General features: G+C 44.2%; 2 protein-coding genes across 2 annotated transcripts in view; one reads left to right on the top strand and one right to left on the bottom strand.

The window, feature by feature from the left end:
* The window catches only part of trpc1 (transient receptor potential cation channel, subfamily C, member 1), a 48483-nt gene extending 40441 nt beyond the window's left edge, over positions 1-8042 (top strand). The window contains exons 8-13 of the mRNA XM_064949226.1: positions 3004-3143; positions 3231-3380; positions 5934-6118; positions 6400-6601; positions 7087-7281; positions 7443-8042. Of these exons, the coding sequence (XP_064805298.1) occupies positions 3004-3143; positions 3231-3380; positions 5934-6118; positions 6400-6601; positions 7087-7281; positions 7443-7670 (1100 nt within the window). The 3' untranslated portion in view covers positions 7671-8042. The remainder of the gene's footprint in view (positions 1-3003; positions 3144-3230; positions 3381-5933; positions 6119-6399; positions 6602-7086; positions 7282-7442) is intronic.
* Positions 8043-8675: 633 nt separating this feature from the next.
* LOC135522709 (procollagen C-endopeptidase enhancer 2-like) lies at positions 8676-20845 on the bottom strand. The gene is made up of 9 exons (XM_064949228.1): positions 20591-20845; positions 20091-20199; positions 18037-18292; positions 16398-16522; positions 15926-16062; positions 15191-15354; positions 13354-13437; positions 12178-12345; positions 8676-9732 (listed from the first exon to the last, which is right to left on the bottom strand). Exons 1-9 carry the CDS (start codon positions 20725-20727, stop codon positions 9602-9604), a joined length of 1311 nt encoding a protein of 436 aa, XP_064805300.1. The 5' UTR covers positions 20728-20845; the 3' UTR covers positions 8676-9601.
* Between the last annotated feature and the right edge of the window lie 1449 nt (positions 20846-22294).

The raw sequence follows: 22294 nt of genomic DNA, 5'->3' as shown, positions 1-22294 counted from the left end.
AGAAAGAAAGAGAGAATTAGAGAGAGCACACTTAAATTCACACAGGCCACCGAATAGGACAGGAGAAGTACTCCAGATATAACAAACTGACCCTAGCCCCCGACACATAAACTACTGCAGCATAAATACTGCAGGCTGAGACAGGAGGGGTCAGGAGACACTGGCCCCATCCGAGGACACCCCCGGACAGGGCCAAACAGGAATAACAACACTGTTTATATTCGACCGTATCCCCGACCTCTTTCCATAGTTGAATGCGGTGGTTCGCGCTTTCAGTTTTGCACAAATGCCGCCGTCAATCCACGGTTTCTTGTTAGGGAAGGTTTTTATAGTCACAGTGGGTACAACATCTCCTATACACTTCCTTATAAACTCACTCACCAAGGCAGCGTAAAAATCGATGTTATTATCTGAGGCTTCCCGGAACATTTTCCAGTCCACGGAACACGGACCTGTTTGGACACTGACTGTAGGCCTATAACATTGTTATAATGTGCGGTTAGGGACCGTCTATAAAGGTGCAGTCTTAATCAACATCATAAAAGCTGATAGTATTTCAACCACATTAAATATACATCCAAGCCAAACTTAAGTTAACTTATTTAAAACCAGTCAAACTGATGTCATTTGGAAATTTTGTATGGAAAATCTTTCCAGTTTTTTTTTTGTTATTACATTTTCTCCCTAAATGTATTTTCTGCGTGAGAGAAAGAGGAAAGCCAAAACACATTTTACAGATGATTTTACAAACTAGATTACATTCTGTCACTGTAAGCCATGATTCTGGTGAGCAATGGTTTATTTAGTCTTCCAGGGCAACAAGTAGTAACAGAAGAAAAGTTGCATGTATCTAATAATAGACAAGTTGACTAACTAATAGCCTACCAAAATTTTGCAAATTATAATCAGAAACATAGATTTATCTTTAAGACCTGTCAAAAATGAATTATCCCATATTTGACTGTACTGCACATTTTCTATTATTACCTGGTTAGGGTTGGGTGCATCCCCCAGATTTTCACTTTATCACATATAGTCGGGAGGTTGCAGATGGGTTATTAGCAGTGGTGTAAAGTACTTAAGTAAAAATACTTTAAAGTACTACTTAAATCATTTTTGGGGGTATCTGTACCACTTTTACTTTTACTAAAGAAGATAATGTACTTTTTACTCCATACATTTTCCCTGACACCCAAAAGTACTTGTTACATTTTGACAGGAAAATGGTCCAGTTCACGCACTTATCAAGAGAACATCCTTGATCATCCCTACTGCCTCTGAACTGGCAGAGTCACTAAACTCACTTTTACTTGAGTCATTTTCTATGAAGGTATCTTTACTTTTACTACAGTGTGACTTTTGATGACTTTTTCCACCACTGGTTATTAGCAATTGTGGGCAGGTGTGGGTGAACAAACAGCTGTGTCTTTGTATGCGTGTGGTCAGATACAACCCTAACCAAAAAAGAAATCACCCAAACAAATTCTAATAAGCTCCAATGATTCCCTGACCAAAACCACGGATGTGTAAATTTGGTGTGAAAAATCCTGATACACTAGAAACCTGCATTCCCCTATTCATGTTCCAGACAGTGGGTACCATTAGGACCCAGAAAGGGTTTTGTAATACAAATTATTTCATGAATCCCCCCCCCCCCCCACACACACACGCAGGAGGATAATACTTCTAAACCCCACCTCACTGGATCGTAGAGATTCCACACATAAATCCTGTGGTTTCTATTTCTCAGACTGACCAATCCCAGGAGCCTCTCTGTGGGATAACTTACGGCATTCCCTGTTGAATCTGGAAGTCATTGTAAAATGTCAAGAATGAGAACCTTGCGGGTGAACACAAAATGCCTTTCCCATTACTCTGTTAATTTTTCTGTTTGGTGGATTGAATATGGTCAATTCTACACAGTTTAGCGTGGAGCTGAGAGAAAATGTTGCAGTTTTAAAGGCCCAGTGCAGTCAAAATTCTGTTTTTCTTGTGTTTTATATCATATTGTACAAAAAACTAACTGTAAAAGTGTGAAAACATTAGCTCAACTGAGACATGGAGTGTGCCCTGTGTGTGTGCCATTTAGAAGGTGAATTGGAATGACCTTTGACCTGGGTAGGTATGGTAGTAGGGGCCAGGCACAACAGTTTGTGTCAAGAACCGCAATGCTGCTGGGGTTTTCACGCTCAACAGTTTCCTGTGTGTATCAAGAATGGTCCAACACCCAAAGGACATCCAGCCAACTTAAAACAGCTGTGGGAAGCATTGGAGTCAACATGGGCCAGCATCCCAGTGGATTGCTTTTGACACCTTGTAGAGTCCATGTCCCGATGAATTGAGGCTGTTCTGGGGGTATGGGGGTATAGGGGGGGGGGGGTGTCCTTAATGTTTTGTACACTCAGTGTGTATGTTTTATTGTCACATGCACCTGAGATGTTACAGATCTGCTGTATTTGAGGCACCAGTCCCTTCTGCCCAGTTTCCCTGAGGTTGCTACGGCAACCGAGCTGTTTTTACCATCCCTGTAACTGTCACTTCTGCGGAGAGATAGTTTGTCTAAACTAAAACTCATAAAGAACTACAGAAGCATTAGGTTCTCGGTTTGATATGAGCGTTTGAACACCTGAGTAAGCTCCACTCATTACACTGGTGCAGTCGTAGCCTTGACCAAGCCATTTCTTCACCAGTATCCGCATACTTTTTTCTCAGTTACATTTTTTCCTTTTTCAAGACATTTTTCAGTCACATTCCTGAAGCCCAGGATACCAAAAACTTGGCTTCGTTACTATGAATATATGGAAAGTAAAAAGGTTTATGAATGACCTTTTGGAGGGTTACTATCAAAATGATTTATTAAATAAATAAAAATTGACTGATGTCAGGAGCATGGACCCCCCCGCCTTGTGGAGGCTGTGGGAGCGTCCCGTACCCCAGTTTGAAAACCCCTGGTACTTACCTTTCACTCTGTTTGGTGATGGTAAATTCTTTCCTTCCCTCTAGGGATGGTGTGGTCGGACGTGAAGCGTCTATGGTACGAAGGCTTGGAGGACTTCCTGGATGAGTCGAGGAATCAGCTGAGCTTCGTCATGAACTCTCTCTACCTGTCCACCTTCGCCCTCAAGATAGTGGCTCACAGCAAGGTGTGTCTGTGTGTGTCTGTGTCTGTGTGTGCGTCTGTGTGTGTGTGTGTGTGTGTTTGTGTACTAATGTGATCTCCTCTGTGCCAGTTTAAGAACGTGGAGGACACAGAGAGGAAAAATTGGGATGCCTTCCACCCCATCCTTGTGGCTGAGGGGCTGTTTGCCTTCGCTAACGTCCTGAGCTACCTACGACTGTTCTTCATGTACACCACCAGCTCAATACTGGGCCCACTGCAGGTACACGCACCAACTAACAGACGCACACATACACACACTCACAGTACATTAGCTATCACTTCTGCCACGGGCAGCAGAAGGAGCACAATCACCAACATCATCCTTCTATCATCACCTCACATGGGAACTATTTCCCTGGTGAACATCCCAATTAATACAGATTCATTCTGCCATTGTTTCTCCTCCCAACTCTGTCCTCCGGCCTCAACACTGGGCCCAAAGTCTGTTTTGAATATTCGGCTGGAGTTCGTGTAGTGCCATGGAGTAGGTGTCTCTATTTAATTAGAGAAACCTTCAACCTCTCCCTTGCTGTCTCAGCCTGCCAGCTAGTATCAAAGTCCCAGCTCTCTCCATTGTGTGTGTATTTCCTATTTTCCTATGGCCAGGAATCTCCTTTTCTCTATTCAATTTGGATAGATTTATGGACATAAGGTAATATGGCAATTAATTATAATATGAGCAGTTATGAATGATTGATGAGGTAATTCTGCTCCTATGACTATTTCCTATGTCCTGTTATTATGTGAAAGGGTTGTTGTGGGTTTCCTATCAAACAGCAGGACTCTCCTGTGGATTGGAATAATATTCTTAATACCAAAAGGTGCTATCTAGAACCAAAAAGGGTTCCTTGGCTGTCCCTTTTGGAACCTTTTTTCTAAGAGTGCACCTTGCTTCACTCTCTCTCTCTCTCTCTCTCTCTCTCTCTCTCTCTCTCTCTCTCTCTCTGTCAGTCACTCTCTCTATATCTCTCTATATCTCTTTTTCGCTCTTCTTTTAGCTCTCTGTCTCTCTTTTTCTCTGACCTTCTCTTTTATCTATCTAGCTATCTAGCTATCTATCTATCTACATGCACTCAAGCTGGAACTGTGACATCACTGTCTGGCATGGGCGAATGGAAAAGTTATTATCTGGCTGTGTGTACCTACACACACATGCTCACATGGCAGACACACCCCTCAATGATTGTCTGACACACATTTACATACGTGTACACACATGCCACACAAACAACCACTTACATTAACATATGAGCACACATTCTGTATGTACAAATACTTTGTCTCTCTCTTTCACTATCTCTCTCTCACACACACACACAAACAAAAGCACTGAGACAGTAGTCCCACTGCAGACTGATGGTGTAGTGTGGTTATAGTGTGGTTAGGAGTAATGAATACTTGCCTGGTTACTCCATCCTACCCAGAGAGGCCAACTCACTCTTCTATAGAGGAAGTACCCCACACAGAGGCCCTCCTAGGTGGAAAGTGTGTGTGTGTGTGTGTGTGTGTGTGTGCGTGCGTGGGTGCGTGGGGGGGGGGGTGGGTGTGTGTGTGTGTGTGTGTGAGGGGGTGTGGTGTGGGTGGGTGGGTGTGTGTGTGTGTGGGGGGGGGGGGGGGGGGTGGGGGGGGTGTGAGAGAAAGCTAGTTGGAACGGTACAGATGAATCATCCCTTTTTCAGAGTGAGGTCCCTCAGGGCCAAAGTCTAACTGGATTATGTGTGTAGGTGTCTAACTCTGATGACATTTCAGGGTCGGTGTGTGTGTGTAGGTGTGTTTTAAAGGTGTGTGTATCTACCCCTCCCCTCCTGCGTCAGTACCCCCAAGTCTGCGTTAAGAGCTCCTGACCCCCTATATTCCTGCTCTGTTTGTATAGTAGGTTAGAGGCTAGCTGACAGCCAGGCAGATCATGCTGAGACCAGGGAACTTCCACAGCAACTAAATCAGCCATCTTCTAAGAGGGATGGAGGGAGTAGAGGGACCCGCCGCACCAGATGATAGGGGAACCACTGGGGAGATTCACATGTGACAAGATCATGAATCATACTAATGGAGGAGCTGCTCTCTCTCTTTCTCTCTCTGTCCCGAAACAACCTGGCGAATTGCACCTTGTGGTCGTCCCTCTCGACTCCTGTTGGCTCTTGGTTAGGGAGTGAGTCTTCTGACTGAAGTCTCTCTCACACTGGACCATCTGTGTGTATGTGGGACAGGGGTGTTTGGGATGGTTAGACCTGGGCCAGGGAGCTACAGGTCTGGATAAATAAAAACCACCAGCCATGCTCTCAGGGCTATATATAGAGACTTAAACCCTGCTCTCAGAACAGTTTCAGTGTCCTTCAGCTTGGTCAATGTTTATCTGTGTGCTACCTCAACTCGCTAGGGTATCTGCTTGTCAAGGTTGTTTTTAACAGAACAGTTCTCTTCAGTAGGTGGTACAGAGAATAACTATTTGACCATGTTTATTTGCTCACTCTAAAGATAGACATCCTAATGAAAGGGGTTTGCTTTCCAATGTAGCTCTTTTGGACATTTTCTTTACTAGGCATAAGTACACACTACTATCCCTGGACTTGTTTGACCTGGGTGGTTGGTTGTGTTCTTAGCTAGTCTGTTTTGGTCCAGGGTTGTGTTCATCAGGAGTCGCACACTGTAACAAAAATATTTTGCAATGGAAAATGAACTATTTTGTTTTATTATTGGACAAGCTCAGGTAGTAGTTACCTCTGGGTCAGAAGATGGTAATTTAGCTCATGCCAGAGGGCTCTTGTGTTCCCAGATCTCCGTTGGCCAGATGCTGCAGGAGTTTGGTAAGTTCCTGGGTCTGTTTCTGCTGGTGCTCATCTCTTTCACCATCGGCCTGACGCAGCTCTACGGGAAGGATCAGAAGGACCCGGCCAAGAGTCCCGCCAAAGACTGTGAGGGCATCTTCTGTCAGCAGCAGAGCAACGACGCCTTCCACACGTACGTACAGTCTACCTAAATTCTCTCTCCTCCCCTTTCCCTGTTTCACAGGTTCATGGGTACCAGTTTTGACTGTTAACCTCTGACCCATAGAGATCCAATAATTCAATGTTCTACTGTATATGTCATTATATTTTCCATGACCTCCCTGTTGACAGATTCTTGGGTACTGTACCTGTTACTCCCTGTTCTGACCTATAACCTTCCTGTTGACCGATTCATGGGTACTGTACCTGTTACTTCGTGTTCTGACCTTTAACCTCTGACTTTCATGTTGAAAGGTTCATGGGAACGTGCTACGCACTGTTCTGGTACATCTTCTCTCTGGCCCACGTGGCTCTCTTCGTGACCCGGATCAACTACACGGAGGAGCTGAGGTCATTTGTGGGAGCCCTCATCGTGGGCACGTACAACATCGTGGTGGTCATCGTTCTCACCAAGCTGCTGGTCGCCATGCTCCACAAGAGCTTCAGGCAGATCGCTGTAAGTCAATCAAGCGATCAATCAATTAACCATTTAAATCAGTCCAATTTATTTCTAAAGCCTGATTTGCATCAGCAGTTGTCAGTAACCCGGCCTGAAGTGACTGCAAGTCACAGATTGTCCATCATTGTCCATCAAGTTACAACAACAACAAAAACAATAGGATTTGATTGGTCTGTCTATAACACTGTGTCTAAGTGTTCATTTGGAGTACTATTTTTTGATTCAGTGTTTGGAGTTTAGGCAAAGATCAGCCTTATAATTCACATCAATTAATCAACTTTAATGCTTCATAAATTACATTTACCCATCATCAACTCAACAATCATCATTCTGAATGAAAAACACAAATCCACTCCAAGAACACTTCAGTCTAACAGATGGTAGTGATTTCTTAACATTTCTCTGTCGATAAACACGTTCCCCTATTTTCTCAGTGATTTCCTAAATCTCCCATTTCCCTCTAAACCGCCCGAATCCCCTAGAACCACGAGGATAAGGAGTGGAAGTTTGCCCGCGCCAAGCTGTGGCTGAGCTACTTTGACGACAAGTGTACCCTGCCGCCGCCCTTCAACATCCTACCCTCCCCCAAGACAGTGTGTTACCTTCTGACCAGTATGAGTAAATGGATCTGCTCCCACACCTCCACGGGGAAGGTCAAGAGACAGAACAGCCTCAAGGTAAGAGAGGCGGGACACTATCCAATCAAGAAGTGATACCTCTGTATACTTTACATGTATGACCGTTTCTCATCTTCTCCTCCCATGACATCCAGATAAGTAGACACTGGGTTCAGTCTCCAGTCCTAACCTCCCATGTTGTTGTTGTCCCATCCATCCAGGAGTGGAGAAACCTGAAGCGGAAGCGTGATGAGAACTACCAGAAGATCATGTGTTGCCTTGTCCATCGCTACCTGACGTCCACCAGGCAGAAGATGCAGAGCACCGACCAGGCCACCGTAGAGAACCTCAACGACCTGCGGCAGGACCTCTCCAAGTTCCGCAATGAGATGAGAGACCTGCTGGGATTCAGAACCTCCAAGTACGCCATGTTCTACCCCCGGAGCTAAGACTGACCTGATCTGAACCTCAACCCAACCATGTTCTACCCTTGGAGCTGGAACTGATCTGGTCTCAACCTGCACCCAACCTCAACCGGCCAGCTAAGACTGGCTTCAACCCCAACATCAACCCCAACCACCTCTGTTAGCCTCTTCACCCAGGGGGTCCTATCTCTGACCCTAGCATGCTCAGAAATGACCTTGTGTCCAGTCACAGAGAGACATTTAAACCTGGAACTCCACTGGAAATATATATATATTCTGCACCAAAGTCTCCAGATTCACCCAGATCCCTTATGTAATAATATTCAGTCATCCTACTTGTTTTCTAAAATTGTCATTGTTTTCAACAATGGACTTAATAAAATGTAATGGAAAATACAGACTGGCTGTGACTTTTTGTCTTGGCAGTGAGAAACGATAAATATTGAGTTGCATCACATGTTCAGCTGGCACGAGGACGGAGACAGTTGGTTTTAATTGTGAAATATCTGTGAATGTTACTCACTGTTCAGAGCCAGCACTTCCCTGGTCAAAACACACCTGACCATTCCCAGTGCTCAGTGGAGCGTTCATGACTGCCCTACTAACAGCTGCCTTCACACCTGGCCATAGTTACCACACTCTATGTAGGCCAGATATAAATGTTGTTATTTATGTTCTGATATGCGCTGTTTAGTTGTTTGTTTTTTATCCCCTTTTCTCCCCAATTGGTAGTTCCAGTCTTGTCCCATCACTGCAACTCCCGTATGGACTCGGGGGAGGCGAAGGTCGCGAGCCATGCGACCCTGCCAAGCCACACTGCTTTCTTGACACACTGCTCGCTTAACCCGGAAGCCAGCCACACCAATGTGTCGGAGGAAACGGGATCCAACCCGGATGTAGTGACACCTCTAGCGCCTTAGACCGCTGCACCACTCGGGAGGCTCTTCTATGCACTGTTAACGTGACATATTACAACACACTGCTGGGCTGTCAATGAATGAATGATGACACTCCATGTGAAGAACCACCTCGTTAAAATAAACTTCATTTTTGTTTTTTATTTGGTCAGATGAAAACAATAAAATATAAATAACATTTACCAATTGAATCATATGAAAATACTTTATATTGTAATTCATGTCATATCTCTTTATTACATGCATTACAAACCAAGCTGACATAGTGATAAGGAGTGCTTTGTTGAATCCATTCATTGTGAAAAGCTTTGGCTAATAAGTGACAGTACTAACCGTAATACTAGCATGAAAACAAATCATTTCAAAAGGAATGCTATATATTCAGCTATTGCACTTATCGACACCACATAAAATACCTCCCAAACCTTGTCCATTCAATGTGAACATAGGAAATAAAGAGCAGTTTGTAAACACTGTCCATAAAACTATAACACCCCGTCCTCAATAATGTACTTCCTCGAACAAACTCCTTCCTGTCTGATGTTTGATCCAAGCCAACACTCATGACACTTGGGTTGTGTTCAGTGGGCTTGAAACGTGAGAAAATGTTTTTGAAACAGAAAAGGTACATGAGCACTCTCATTGGACATATTTAGGTAGTATTTAGTTTCAAAACATTTTCTCCTGTTTTGTTCAAACTGAACGTGACCCAGGTGAGTCCCCCCCCTACTATCGGTCTCTCTTCCTCTCCTCCCACTCTTCAATTATCACACTCATTCTTCACATTGCACTCAAAACAGGTCCAGTTCAGAGGAAAGAGAAAAAAACAGCATAGAAAACCAAAACAAAGGAAAGAGACAGCCAGACACCTCCAGGCAGTAACAGCCTGGGCTCTGTAGACTAGTCCTGTGGTGAAGGATGATAGATAATGATGGGCGGAGCCAGGGAAGGCTGGGCAGAGACTAACAAGAACAGCCACACCCTTTTGTGGGTGGGGCATGGTGGTTGGGTGGAGACTCAGGCAGCACGTAGCTGATCTCAGCAGCGTTTGTTCTTCAGTACGTTGAGTCCCCTCTGGTTCTTAGCCTTGAAGGCCATGACGAAGTGATGCGGGGCGATCTTCCCCTTCCCATCCTCGTCCGCTGAGCCCATGAAGATGTAGTTGAGGCCTAGTGAGATCACACAGAAAGAGCCTGAATGCAGTGGCGGAACGGCAGAGACATTCAGGAAGGTAGCACATCAGCGTCAACTCTCCTTTGGGTTCCATATATGTTTATAGCGACAGTTGAAGTCGGAAGTTTACATACACTTAGGTTGGAGTCATTAAAACTCATCTTCCAACCACTCCACACATTTCTTGTTAAACTATAGTTTAGGCAAGTCGGTTAGGACATCTACTTTGTGCATGACACAAGTAATTTTTCCAACAATTGTTTACAGAAAGATTATTTTACTTATAATTCACTGTATCACAATTCCAGTGGGTCAGAAGTTTACATACAAGTTGACTGTGCCTTTAAACAGCTTGGAAAATTCCAGAAAATTATGTCATGGCTTTAGAAGCTTCTGATAAGCTAATTGACATAATTTGAGTCAATTGGAGGTGTACCTGTGGATGTATTTCAAGGCCTACCTTCATACTCAGTGCCTCTTTGCTTCACATCCTGGGAAAATCAAAAGAAATCAGCCAAGACCTCAGAAAAGAAATTGTAGACCTCCACAAGTCTGCCTCATCCTTGGGAGCAATTTCCAAACGCCTGAAGGCCCCACGTTCATCTGTACAAACAATAGTACCCAAGTATAAACACCATGGGACCACGCAGCCGTCATACCGCTCAGGAAGAAGATGCGTTCTGTCTCCTAGAGATGAACGTACTTTGGTGCGAAAGGTGAAAATCAATCCCAGAACAACAGCAAAGGACCTTGTGAAGATGCTGGAGGAAACAGGTACAAAAGTATCTATATCCACAGTAAAAAGGAGTCCTATATCGACTGCTCAGCAAGGAAGAAGCCACTGCTCCAAAACCTTCATAAAAAAAGCCATACTACGGTTTGCAACTGCACATGGGGACAAAGATCGTACTTTTTGGAGAAATGTCCTCTGGTCTGATGACATAAAAATAGAACTGTTTGTCCATAATGACCATCGTTATGTTTGGAGGAAAAGGGGGAGGCTTGCAAGCCGAAGATCACCATCCCAACAGTGAAGCACAGGGGTGGCAGCATCATGTTGTGGGGGTGCTTTGCTGCAGGAGGGACTGGTGCACTTCAAAAAATAGATGGCATCATGAGGCAGGAAAATTATGTGGATATATTGAAGCAACATCTCAAGACATCAATCAGGAAGTTAAAGCTTGGTCGCAAATGGGTCTTCCGAATGGACAATGACCCCAAGCATACTTGCAAAGTTGTGGGAAAATGGCTTAAGGACAACAAAGTCAAGGTATTGGAGTGGCCATCACAAAGCCCTGACCTCAATCCTATATAAAATATGTGGGCAGAATTGAAAAAGCATGTGCGTGCAAGGAGGCCTACAAACCTGACTCAGTTACACCAGATCTGTCAGGAGGAATGGGCCAAAATTCACCCAGCTGGTGGAAGGCTACCCGAAACGTTTGACCCAAGTCAAACAATTTAAAGGCAATGCTACCAAATACTAATTGAGTGTATGTAAACTTCTGACCCACTGGAAATGTGATCAAAGAAATAAAAGCTGAAATAACTCATTCTCTCTACTATTATTCAGACATTTCACATTCTTAAAATAAAGTGGTGATCCTAACTGACCTAAAACAAGGCATTTTTACTCGGATTAAATGTCAGGAATTGTGAAAAACGGAGTTTAAATGTATTTGGCTAAGGTGTATGTACATTTTCCACTTCAACTGTACATCTATAAACGTATAGAGTACTGTATAGTATGTTTGTATATATTCACAGTGTGAATCAGCGGCTGAGGGGGAAGGTATAGATCTTATTGCACAGTGAGTTTTGCTGCTTACCTCAGACCTTGGTCAAGCTCCTTCGGGTGAGCTTGAAGATAGGTTACAGCAATGGAGGCAAACTCAGAGCCATAAACCAAGTAGTATGTCGAACCACCTCTTTCTTATGTATATTGTACATTTGGAACATGCCGCTGTTACAAGTGCTTACTCATTGCCACACTTGAAACCGTGTCAGTATTACTCAATCGTAGAATTTGAACTGAAATAAAAACATATGGTTCAATAATACAATCATGGACTAAAACCTGTGCTATCGTGTCACGGTGAATGTCTGAAACTTAAGCAAGAGAAACGGACGACTATATCCAGGGGAGAGTTAGCAAAAACAGACTGGCACTCAGGCTATCATGCCAACTCCTTGTCACGCCAAACCACATTGTCTTGAGTTGGAGTTGGCAAGAGCACAAACGGATCAGGGACCAGACTATCGAAACAGACAACAGATCTGGGACCAGGCTATAGAAGGAGACAACAGATCTGGGAACAGGCTATCGAAACAGACAAAAGATCTGGGACCAGGCTATAGAAGGAGACAACAGATCTGGGACCAGGCTAGTGGAGAGTGAGCCCCAGAGTCCTTTGGCAGTGGTCCACCGTACTACTACTCACCTCGTCTGATGGATGGACACTTCTTGCAGAGCACGATGATCTTGGTGCTCATGGTCTTGCCGGCCTGCTGGATGGCCAGGTTGCCTTCTTTGTAGACGTTGATGATGGAGATGGTGGCGTACACGCTGCCTCCTCGCACCACCGCCGTGATGACAGTTCCTGTTATCACTGTCACAGAAACATGGGGAGTTTAGATGGCTCAACAACAAGCACTCAACAACATCGACTTAGAGTGGAAGTCTGACAACTGTGTCATCATTATGAAATGGTGGTGTATAACGTTCAACAGCCTGTAAGCCCTGTAATTGCCTTGACCAAATATTGTATGATCGAGATTGGATATCTTTCTATACAAATACTCTGATGCTCGGCTTGCAAAATGTACTGGTTGAATAGCTTTGAATAAGATGATCAGATCAATGTGTAAACAGGAAGGAAAGGCCGGGTCTTCTGTTAGGTCCTTTTGTGTCAGGCCTAGTCATTAAAACTTGTGATGCAACACCCTTGGCTTGATATGACTGCAGACTGTCTGCCACTGTATTATACAAGACATTTTGACACGAACACCAAATTACTGGTCTTCACAGACTGGTCTTCATTTTCCATGCAAATTTGACCTCACATCCCTTAGGAAAAGCAATTATTAAAATACCTGCCTCGTTCCATCAACATCTACTCGGAGAAAAACATCACAGAGCTAGTCTAAATACTGTGGTAGCAAGCTAAGGCCATGGAGTACGTTGGCTGAATCAACACCTTCATTTAGCAGCAGTTTACATACAGTTAGGCTCTTCTCTGGCATGTGTGTTACCTCTATGAGACGAAGAGATCTGTGTCAGTCCCATACACAAATTCACTGGGCTGCCCTGTCAGAAAACCCTCAAGGACGCTTTTCAGAAGCGCTGAAACCACGCAGATAGTGTATCACGACAACATGGGTTTGTTGAGAGAGGGACGGCTCATATGGACTGGTTTGATGCTGGGGTTAATGTTGGACAATTTTCTCCCACCCCACCCCACCCCCCTGACTGACACACACACACACACACACACTGTTGACCTGTTGTTGTTTGTTGCTGTAGCTTAGTATCTATGACGGCAGTAGTGGCGGCTTTAGGCAGGTCAGCCATAGTAATATATGTAGCATTAGCTGTAGGGGAATAGGATCTCTCTTACCAAAGTCACTGGTACAGTAGTTGCTCTCAACGGTTCCACTTCTTTTGCATTTCTGCTGGCACAGAGCTAAAGAGTACTTCAGGGCTGGGGAGACACAGAGAAAAGGAAAATATAGTTACTTAGTTCACATTCTTCTTCAACATTCAAGGGATGCTAGCAAGTAGGGTTTGGGTTGATTTTGTTTCACATGGGAATGAATTGAAATCAATCGCAGGCCAATGAATTAGTATGAACACTTCCCATTGAAAACTGTGGGAAACTTAGAATCCTACAATTCACATCATGCTTAAGGTATCGGGTTCTACTTACGTCTGGCGTTAAGGAGGGGCAAGTGTCTAATGCATGCATGTTGTAAAAAGGCCGCGCTCAGCTATTCTCCAGCCCTTGTGCCAGGGTTGGTCATTTACCTGTCTAACATCAGCTTGCTTGCGCTGAGATGGGAGTGGTGAAACTATTTGAGATGTGTCCTTAAAAACGAGCACCAAACTGCCAATTTCGGTCAGAGTAACGGGAGATAAACTGATCTTTGTGGTTATGTTGGTTATGGCATCAATTTTGCCAGCGGAGGTGCACAGTAGCCTAATCAGTGGCATTTCATCAATGTTTTATTAAAAGATCATCTTTGAGAGCAGCAAAACAGTCTACAGACATTTTTAGTCAATTGGAACGTATTTAGGCGTCACTACAGACCTGGGCTCGATCCCGGACTGTATGACAACCAGCCATGATCGGGAGTCCCATAGGCTGGCACACAATTGGCCCAGCGTCGTCCGGGTTAGGGAATGGTTTGGCCGGGGGGGGCTTTACTTGGCTCATTGCGCTCTAGCGACCTCTTATGGCGGGCCGGGTGCCTGCAGGCTGACCCTGGTCGTCAGGTGAACGGTGTTTCCTCCGACACATTGGTGCGGCTGGCTTCCGGGCTAAGCGGGAGGAAGTTAAGAAGCGCGGTTAGGAGGCTTATGTTTCGGGGGACACATGACTCGACCTTCACCTCCCAACCTTCGACCTTCACCTCCCAACCTTCGACCTTCACCTCCCAAGCTCGTTGGGAAGTTGCACAGATGAGACAAGATCAAAAAAGAGGGTAAAATAAAACATTTAATGTATCTTTCTTTAAGTGTCAGTGACTGTGGGAAGCCTGTCTAGGAACAGGCCTTGCCTTAGAGAGTTGGTGTTCTCAAACAACCATGCATGGGTGCCTTTAGGAGGTTCGGCACATTCGTTTGTCTGAGTAAGAAGGAACAAGGTGTCTCTTTGGAGTGACTACTTGCTTCCCTTCCCCATAACTCTGTCATAGTAGAGAAATCACAGATTTAAAAAGACAAAAAAAAACTAGAAAAGAATACATGGAAGTGATAAGTTAGAGGGGACTGATGTTATGACTGGCATCTAACCTCGTCCCCAATTGCTACAGATAGAGCCGGCTAGGGACAAGATTAACAGCCATCCAGCCTTGGGTGTCTGCTCCATTGCCTTTCATCCTGGGGTCAACAGCCACTACCATGGTAGATCTGATCTGGAACCAGGCTAATGAAAATGCCTGTAAGCCACTCTCCTAGTGGGAGGGAGGGAGCTACAGCAGCTACACCACATGTTGGCATCAGCAAAGACCACTGGGACCAGGCAATCTAATCTGTCTCTAAATCCACAACTCCTAGTAGCAGATCAAATGGACCAAACACCCATGTGGCCTGGAGATGATGATGATGAATTGGATTCATATTGTGCTAAAAGCACTTTACATTGTAACAACAAGACTGAAGAGATGTGTCAAGACAAGCGAAGAGTTACACATATGTCCTGTTTGGATTAAACATTAGAAAAAGGAGCTACCTACGTATGGGTCTGGTGGTAGCTGCTGGGGTGGTGGTGGTCGCTGGTACCGTGGGGGTGGGGAACTTCTTGGGTCTAAACTTGTAGTGGCCGATGAACCCGTCTGCTGTTAAACTGAGGTCTGAGAGGAACTGGATCAGGAGCTGGTTACCTTCAGAGAATACTGGACTGAAGAGAGAGACAGACAGAGAGAGACAGAGAGAGAGAGAGAGAGAGAGGGACAGAGAGAGAGAGAGAGAGAGACAGAGAGAGAGAAAGAGAGAAGGACAGAGAGAGAGAGAGAGAGAAAGAGAGAGAGAGAGAAAGAGAGAGAGAGAGAAGAGAGGGAAGAGAGGGAAGAGAGACAGAGAGACAGAGAGAGAGAGAGAGAGAGAGACAGAGAGAGAGAGAGAGAGAGAGAGAGAGAGAGAGAGAGAGAGAGAGAAAAAAGAGAGAGAGAGAAGAGAGAGAAGAGAGAGAGAGAGAGAGAGAGAGAGAGAGAGAGAGAAAAAGAGAGAGAGAGAAGAGAGAGAAGAGAGAGAGAGAAAGAGAGAGAGAGAGAGAAAGAGAAGAGGGAGATCGATATATAGAGATAGAATGTTAGCTTACCTGGTAAGTAGTTGATATATTGAATATGCTCATGGATATCTTGTGCTTAGGTAAACAGTTAATCATGCATTAGTAGGTTTATGATCAAGGTCATAAGCGAAGCGGTACATTAGCTAGATGAATGCAGAGTAGAAACAGGTGTGTGACGTACGCTGGAGGGCTGTCGCCACAGTACTTCCCGATCCTCTTGGCATCGTTGATCTCTGCCCCGTTGAAAATGGCCACATAGTCATATCGACAGTAGTTGTCTCTTTCCACATCGAACTTCTCAAACTTCACCTCAATAATCTGTGTTGGTGGACAGGTTACATAGAACACAGGTCACACACAACACAGAACACAGGTTACACAGAACACAGGTCACACAGAACACAGGTTACACAGAACACAGGTCACACAGAACACAGGTTACACAGAACACAGGTCACACAGAACACGTTACACTGAACAAATTACTTTCAGCCCACATTCTGAAGTTGCATTTCATTGTGCAACACTAACCAAGAGCAAACCACAAAGCAATTATGTGAAAATGGACATCTTAGGCGATCTCAATCACTGTCAATTGTGTCAAGTTGAACTGTGAGTAAAGTAAGAACCTCTGGCTGTAGACGAACACTCACCTGGTTCTTAGGAGCCACTATGTGCCATGAGCAGGTGACCCCTGCAGGGTAGTCGTTCTCGGGCCAGTTAGGAGTCTTAAAGGACCCGGAGGGTTTAACCAGACGACCGCCACAGTACTGATCCCCTGGTGGGTGCAAAGTCAAACTACAACGTTTAGTTATACTGCCCAGATAGTACTGCTTCACATGCTATTCATTTGACGCACCACTGGGCATCATCCTGCGACTCTGTGTTTATGTGCAAGATATATCGCTTCCTTCTGAATGTTAAAGGATGGAACATTGTGCACGCGCATGACATAATCCCATAATGGAACAAACATTTTCGAAAAAGTAGGCTCTTGTCTTATGCTTCCCTTGTGGTTATGAGTAAATTAAGAAGACATCGGTCTGTTCCTCTGCCTTGGTCCCATGCTGCAACGTGCAGTTAAAAGGGAGTCTATATGCCAGGCATACCATCACACATCTGAGAGATCACATCAACCAACCACACAAGCTGCTTGGACTGGCAAGGGATCTGTGGATCTTTAAAAACCATGGCTGGATCTCCTGCAACATGTAGTTAGTGGCTATAGCAGTTAGTTGCACTACAGCTGAGCTCCCAGCCTCATGACTGGCAGATGGACAAGCCCAATTTGACTCTGTAACTAAAATAGACATTGAACAAATGGAGGAGTGCTGTGTGGTGCTTTTCAGTTTCAACCAACCACACCCAGGAACAGGGAAAACACCAGTCAATCTAAACTGACAGACCAAGAGTGATTCCAGCTGTCAGCTACTGTAGAGGTACGGAGACAGAGAGAAGGTATTCAGGGAGGCACTCAGCCCCCCAAAAATTCCACAAACTCATTCGGGGAGAAGTAACGTCACTGGGTCAGAAGAGGAAGGGACGGCTTAGCGCTGACCTGTCTGAACCTAGAGCTCTCCATCTGGAAAATGAGCCGTGAAAAATTCGTCATGCTGTTAAATGTGTAGAGATTCACCTCCTCCTCGAGGAAGCTTTAAGTCAACAGGTTTCGTCTTAACTGCACAAGAGGTCTAAACTGAAAGAGCACTGGTACTTTATCTTACCAAGCAGAAGTCAACTTTCCCTTGACCTGCTATCCGTTGGGAGTGATTTATTTAGCTAGAACTGCCCTTTAGTCTCAGATGTAAATAATTGACCTCTAAGATCTCATCATCTGGATATTAGTATTATTACAGTGACACGGTGCAACGACCTTGCTGGGGCAGCTAGCGGTTAAGAGGCTAGTTAATTAGCTGGTTAAAATGTGAACCGTAGCACTCAACAGGCACACACATATCTGAGGTCTTTACGATGTGGAGTCCGAGCAGAGTCACGGCTAGGGTTCAGTCCCTAATGCTCTGTTGAACATGCTTGGGTATAGGCTGGATACAGATGACTGCAGTTTTAACTACACACTACATAGCCTAGAGGTTAGAGAGGCAAGCCTGCAACCAGCAGGTAACTAATCCAACAGAAAAAATCTAGTAGGATCCTAGATCCCGTCTCCTGCCACTGTGCCATTGAGCAAGGCACGTTTATTTTATTTTCATTTTATTTAACCTTTATTTATCTAGGCAAGTTAAACGTAACCCTTAACTACTACATTATTCTTCTATATTCTATTCTGCTTACCCCTCTCATGCGGCTGGGCAGCAGAGTACACCGCCAGGAAGCCACTCCCAGCTGTGTTGGCATCAGACACCATCTGAATGAGCATCTTGTTGCCTGTGGATACCAGGGCGCCTGGCCTGAAAGTCCCACAGAAGCGGCCCAGCCTCTGGCCACTCACATGGCCACTGTAAACATCCACGTAGTCATAGCGGCACAGGTTGTCACTCTCCAGGTCAATGAAGCGGAAGGACAGGACCACCACTTTACCCTCAGGGACCTGGGGACAACATTCAATCCAATACAATATACATTACAATCTATTCAATCACATAAGGGGTATACAGTGCCTTCGGAAAGTATTCATACCCCATGACTTTTTCCACATTTTGTTACGTTACAGCTTTGTTCTAAAATTAATAAAATAAAAACTCAGCAATAAAAACACAATATACCATAATGACAAAGCGAAAACAGGTTTTTAGTTTTTTTGCAAATGTATAAAAACTATTCAGACACTCTGCTATGAGACTCAAAATTGAGCTCAGCTGCATCCTGTTTCCATTGACCATCCTTGAGAAGTCCACCTGTGGTAAATTCAATTGATTGGACATGTTTTGGAAAGGCACACACCTGTCTATATAAGGTCCCACAGTTGACAGTGCATGTCAGAGCAAAAACCAAGTCTTAAGGTCAAAGAAATTGTCGGTAGAGCTCCAAGGCTAGGCTTGTGTCAAGGCACAGATCTGGGGAAAGGTACCAAAACATTTCTGCAGCATTGAAGGCCCCCAAGAACACAGTGGCCTCCATCATTCTTAAATGGAAGAAGTTTGGAATCACCAAGACTCTTCCTAGAGCTGGCCGCCCGGCCAAACTGAGCAATTGGGGGAGAAGGGCCTTGGTCAGGGAAGTGACCAAGAACCCGATGGTCACTCAGAGCACTAGAGTTCCAGAAGGACAACCATCTCTGCAGAACTGCACCAATTAGGCCTTTATGGTAGAATGGCCAGACTGAAGCCACTCCTCAGTAAAAGGCACATGACAGCCCACTTGGAGTTTGCCAAAAGACACCTAAAGTCTCTCAGACCATGAGAAAAAAGATTCCCTGGTCTGATGAAACCAAGATTGAACTCTTTGGCCTGAATGTGAAGCGTCACGTCTGGAGGAAACCATCCCTATGGTGAAGCATGGTGGTGGAAGCGTCATGCTGTGTGGATGTTTTTCAGCGGCAGGGACTGGGAGATTAGTCAAGATTGAGGCAAAGATGAACGGAACAAAGTGCAGAGAGATCCTTGATGAAAATCTGCTCCAGAGAGCTCAAGACCTCAGACTGGGGTGGCAGTTCACCTTCTAACAGGACAATGACCATAAGCACACAGCCAATGCACGCAGGAGTGGCTCAGGACAGTTTCTGAATGTCCTTGAGTGGCCCAGCCAGAGCCTGTACTTGAACCCGATCGAACATCTCTGGAGAGACCTGAAAATAGCTGTGCAGCAACGCTCCCCATCCAACCTGACAGAGCTTGACAGGATCTGCAGAGAAGAATGGGAGAAACTCCTTAAATACAGGTGTGCCAAGCTTGTAGTATCATACCCAAGAAGACTTGAGGCTGTAATCGATGCCAAAGGTGCTTCAACAAAGTACTAAGTAAAGGATCTGAATACTTATGTAAATGAGATATCATTTTTGTTTTGTTTTAATAGAATAAGGCTGTAACGTAACATAATGTGAAAAACTCAATGGGTCTGAATAGTTTCCAAGTGCACTGTATGTGACAACTCATATGAGGAAACAAATATTCCTCTGATTGACCTTTAATTCGTTGCAGCCATGTAACCATACTGCTTGTTAATACAAATGCCAAGCAGGCAGCTCAAAGTGCCTGAGGGGTGCTGTGTGGCCAGTGGCCAAATATCAGACTACGAATTACACCTACACAGTTAGGGTTAGTGAATTAGTATCTCATTGTACTTTATTACAGAAACATTGCAGCATTTCAGTTCTCTGATATGGGTGCTGTTAACTGTTAAAACATGAATCATGTATTTACAGTAGGGTACAAGTGTGTTTGACTCACCGTGATTCTCCAAACACATTTGGTATTTGGGGGGTACACCCCTGGATACCCTGGGCTCCCAATGACCCCAGAACCCCCCGTTATATTCCCTCCGCATGTAAACGTTGGTCTGGAAACATTGAGAAAAATATTTTAGACACTTCTCATTCTAATACAAAATATATAGCCTATGCTATCATGGAATCTGGAAAGGAGCAGAAGCCTAGGCGTTAATGGTTGGTGTTCATTCTTGGGTTGTCTCGGCAATGCGCCAATGTGCGTCCTCGTGCCTACAGCGCAGACTGCAGATTCCACCAAAATAACAACTCCTCAGTTATGAACAATTTAACATCATTGATGCCGTTCATTCATTCATTGTGCCGTAGGCTAACGGATCATTGGCACCTCACGATAAGGCTTTGTAGGCTACAGTACACACGTGTTAATTCTAACAAATAGCCCAACGCAAAACCAAAAATAATCAATTGTAAAAAATAAAAATAAAAGAAGTGAAGAGGTACCTCCGTTGTGACTGCCCGCAGACGTCTGTCAAAAACAGTACACTCCATGCGCAAAAAACACTGCATATTCTCAACATTATCGGGTGAACTGACCAGGCACCACTTCGCCTGTTTTCGCCCGCTGGCATGAATGACATTGTATTCAGTCGCTCGAGCGGTGGGGAAAAGTACCCAGAAGTTCCTGGAGGGAGTTTCGCAAGCTGTAGCACAGAGATGAATATAGCGTTTGTTCTGCGTGGTAGGAGGGAGCATTCGGCAGGCAGCTGCCTTTTTCCAAAACCTGGGATCAAAGACGCATTAGAAGTATTAGAGGGGGTGGTGGTGCTTTGGTTTAGTACCACACCTGGCATAACCTACCTTGGGTAAAATAATGTTAATATCCCTAGTGAAATATTTATTCAAGGCACAGAGTTCAGGTGATCATGATGAATATATGGTCATATGTTTAAAAAGGTATACCTTTATTTTACTAGGCAAGTCAGTTAAGAACAAATTCTTATTTTCAATGATGGCCTAGGAACAGTGGGTTAACTGCCTGTTCAGGGGCAGAAAGAAAGATTTGTACCTTGTCAGCTCGGGGATTCGAACTTGCAACCTTTCGGTTAATAGTCCAACGCTCTAACCAATAGGCTATCGTGCCTCCCCAAAATGTATGTATTTTGCACATAGGCTGTTGAATTTAACAACAAGTGAATAGCCTGATTAATCAATGAATGCAAAATAGGTCTAAACAACAAAAATAGACTATTACAGTACATACATATATTACAGTATTTACAGTATAGATTCCAGAATGTGTTCTTATGCACTAATATGTGTGCTATGTGCTATCTACTAGCCTACTTACACAGAGTGAGACTGAAAGACAGGCAGACAAACACTGATGGCGGCGCTGAGGAGAGCACTCATCTTTTTTATTTTTTTATTTAACCTTGATTTAACTATCACTTAAAAACAAATTCTTATTTACAATGACGGCCTACCAGATGGCAAAAGGCCTCCTGCGCGGACGGGGGCTGGGATTAAATATAAAAAACATGAATTATAGGACAAAACACACATCTCGACAAGAGAGACACCTAAAATGTTTATTTTATTATATGGAGCCATTTACTTTATGTTCATATTCTTATCCTTTAATAGTTCTTATTGGTGTTGCATTGTCGATGAGGAACCTGTAGGTACGCATTTCGCAGGATAAGGTGTATACCAGACGTATCCCCTGCATATATAACATACGTATGTATCCCTTACATAAGGACAAATAAAAAACTTGAAACACACGTACTGAGACAGATCACACTGAGCGTATGCTATAAATGGCACCATCTAGTGGACCAAATGAAGCATCGCATTTCAAATAAATGTTTTCAGGTTGTCCGATTCTGAATGTGTAATATTGGCTTGAAAAATCGGATTAAAATCCATACATCTACAGGTCATCAATAGTACAAAGTTGGGTAATGCCATTGAAATATCGGGTAAACCCCAACCCCACAAAAAAATAAATTACCAATGTGATTTGCCTTAGGCTGATTAATAGTTTTTTTTTTTTTATCCAAACATTAATTATTACACGGCCACCATTGAATCATAATGGGTTTATGTTTTCTTTGTAAATAAAACGTATCGGTTGACATCCATATTTCTGTATTCGACTATTTTGAACTCGGTGAAAAAACGTATCCAACAATTGGTAATCGA

The sequence above is a fragment of the Oncorhynchus masou genome, chromosome 30 (genome assembly GCF_036934945.1).
Source record: "Oncorhynchus masou masou isolate Uvic2021 chromosome 30, UVic_Omas_1.1, whole genome shotgun sequence".
Classification (NCBI taxonomy): Eukaryota; Metazoa; Chordata; class Actinopteri; order Salmoniformes; family Salmonidae; genus Oncorhynchus; species Oncorhynchus masou.
Note: the sequence above shows the minus strand (reverse complement) of the source record. Positions and strands in the feature narration are given on the sequence as shown.

Bases quoted from the DNA above. Each gene is read 5' to 3' on its own strand.
- LOC135522709 (XM_064949228.1), bottom strand. From the start codon at position 20,727: ATGTCATTCATGCCAGCGGGCGAAAACAGGCGAAGTGGTGCCTGGTCA. The intron at 20,200-20,590 runs GTACCTCTTCAC...CAATGTTTCCAG, and splicing joins TGCGGGCAGTCACAACGGAG to ACCAACGTTTACATGCGGAG. The intron at 12,346-13,353 runs GTAAGAGAGATC...TTTCTGTGACAG, and splicing joins CTACTGTACCAGTGACTTTG to TGATAACAGGAACTGTCATC.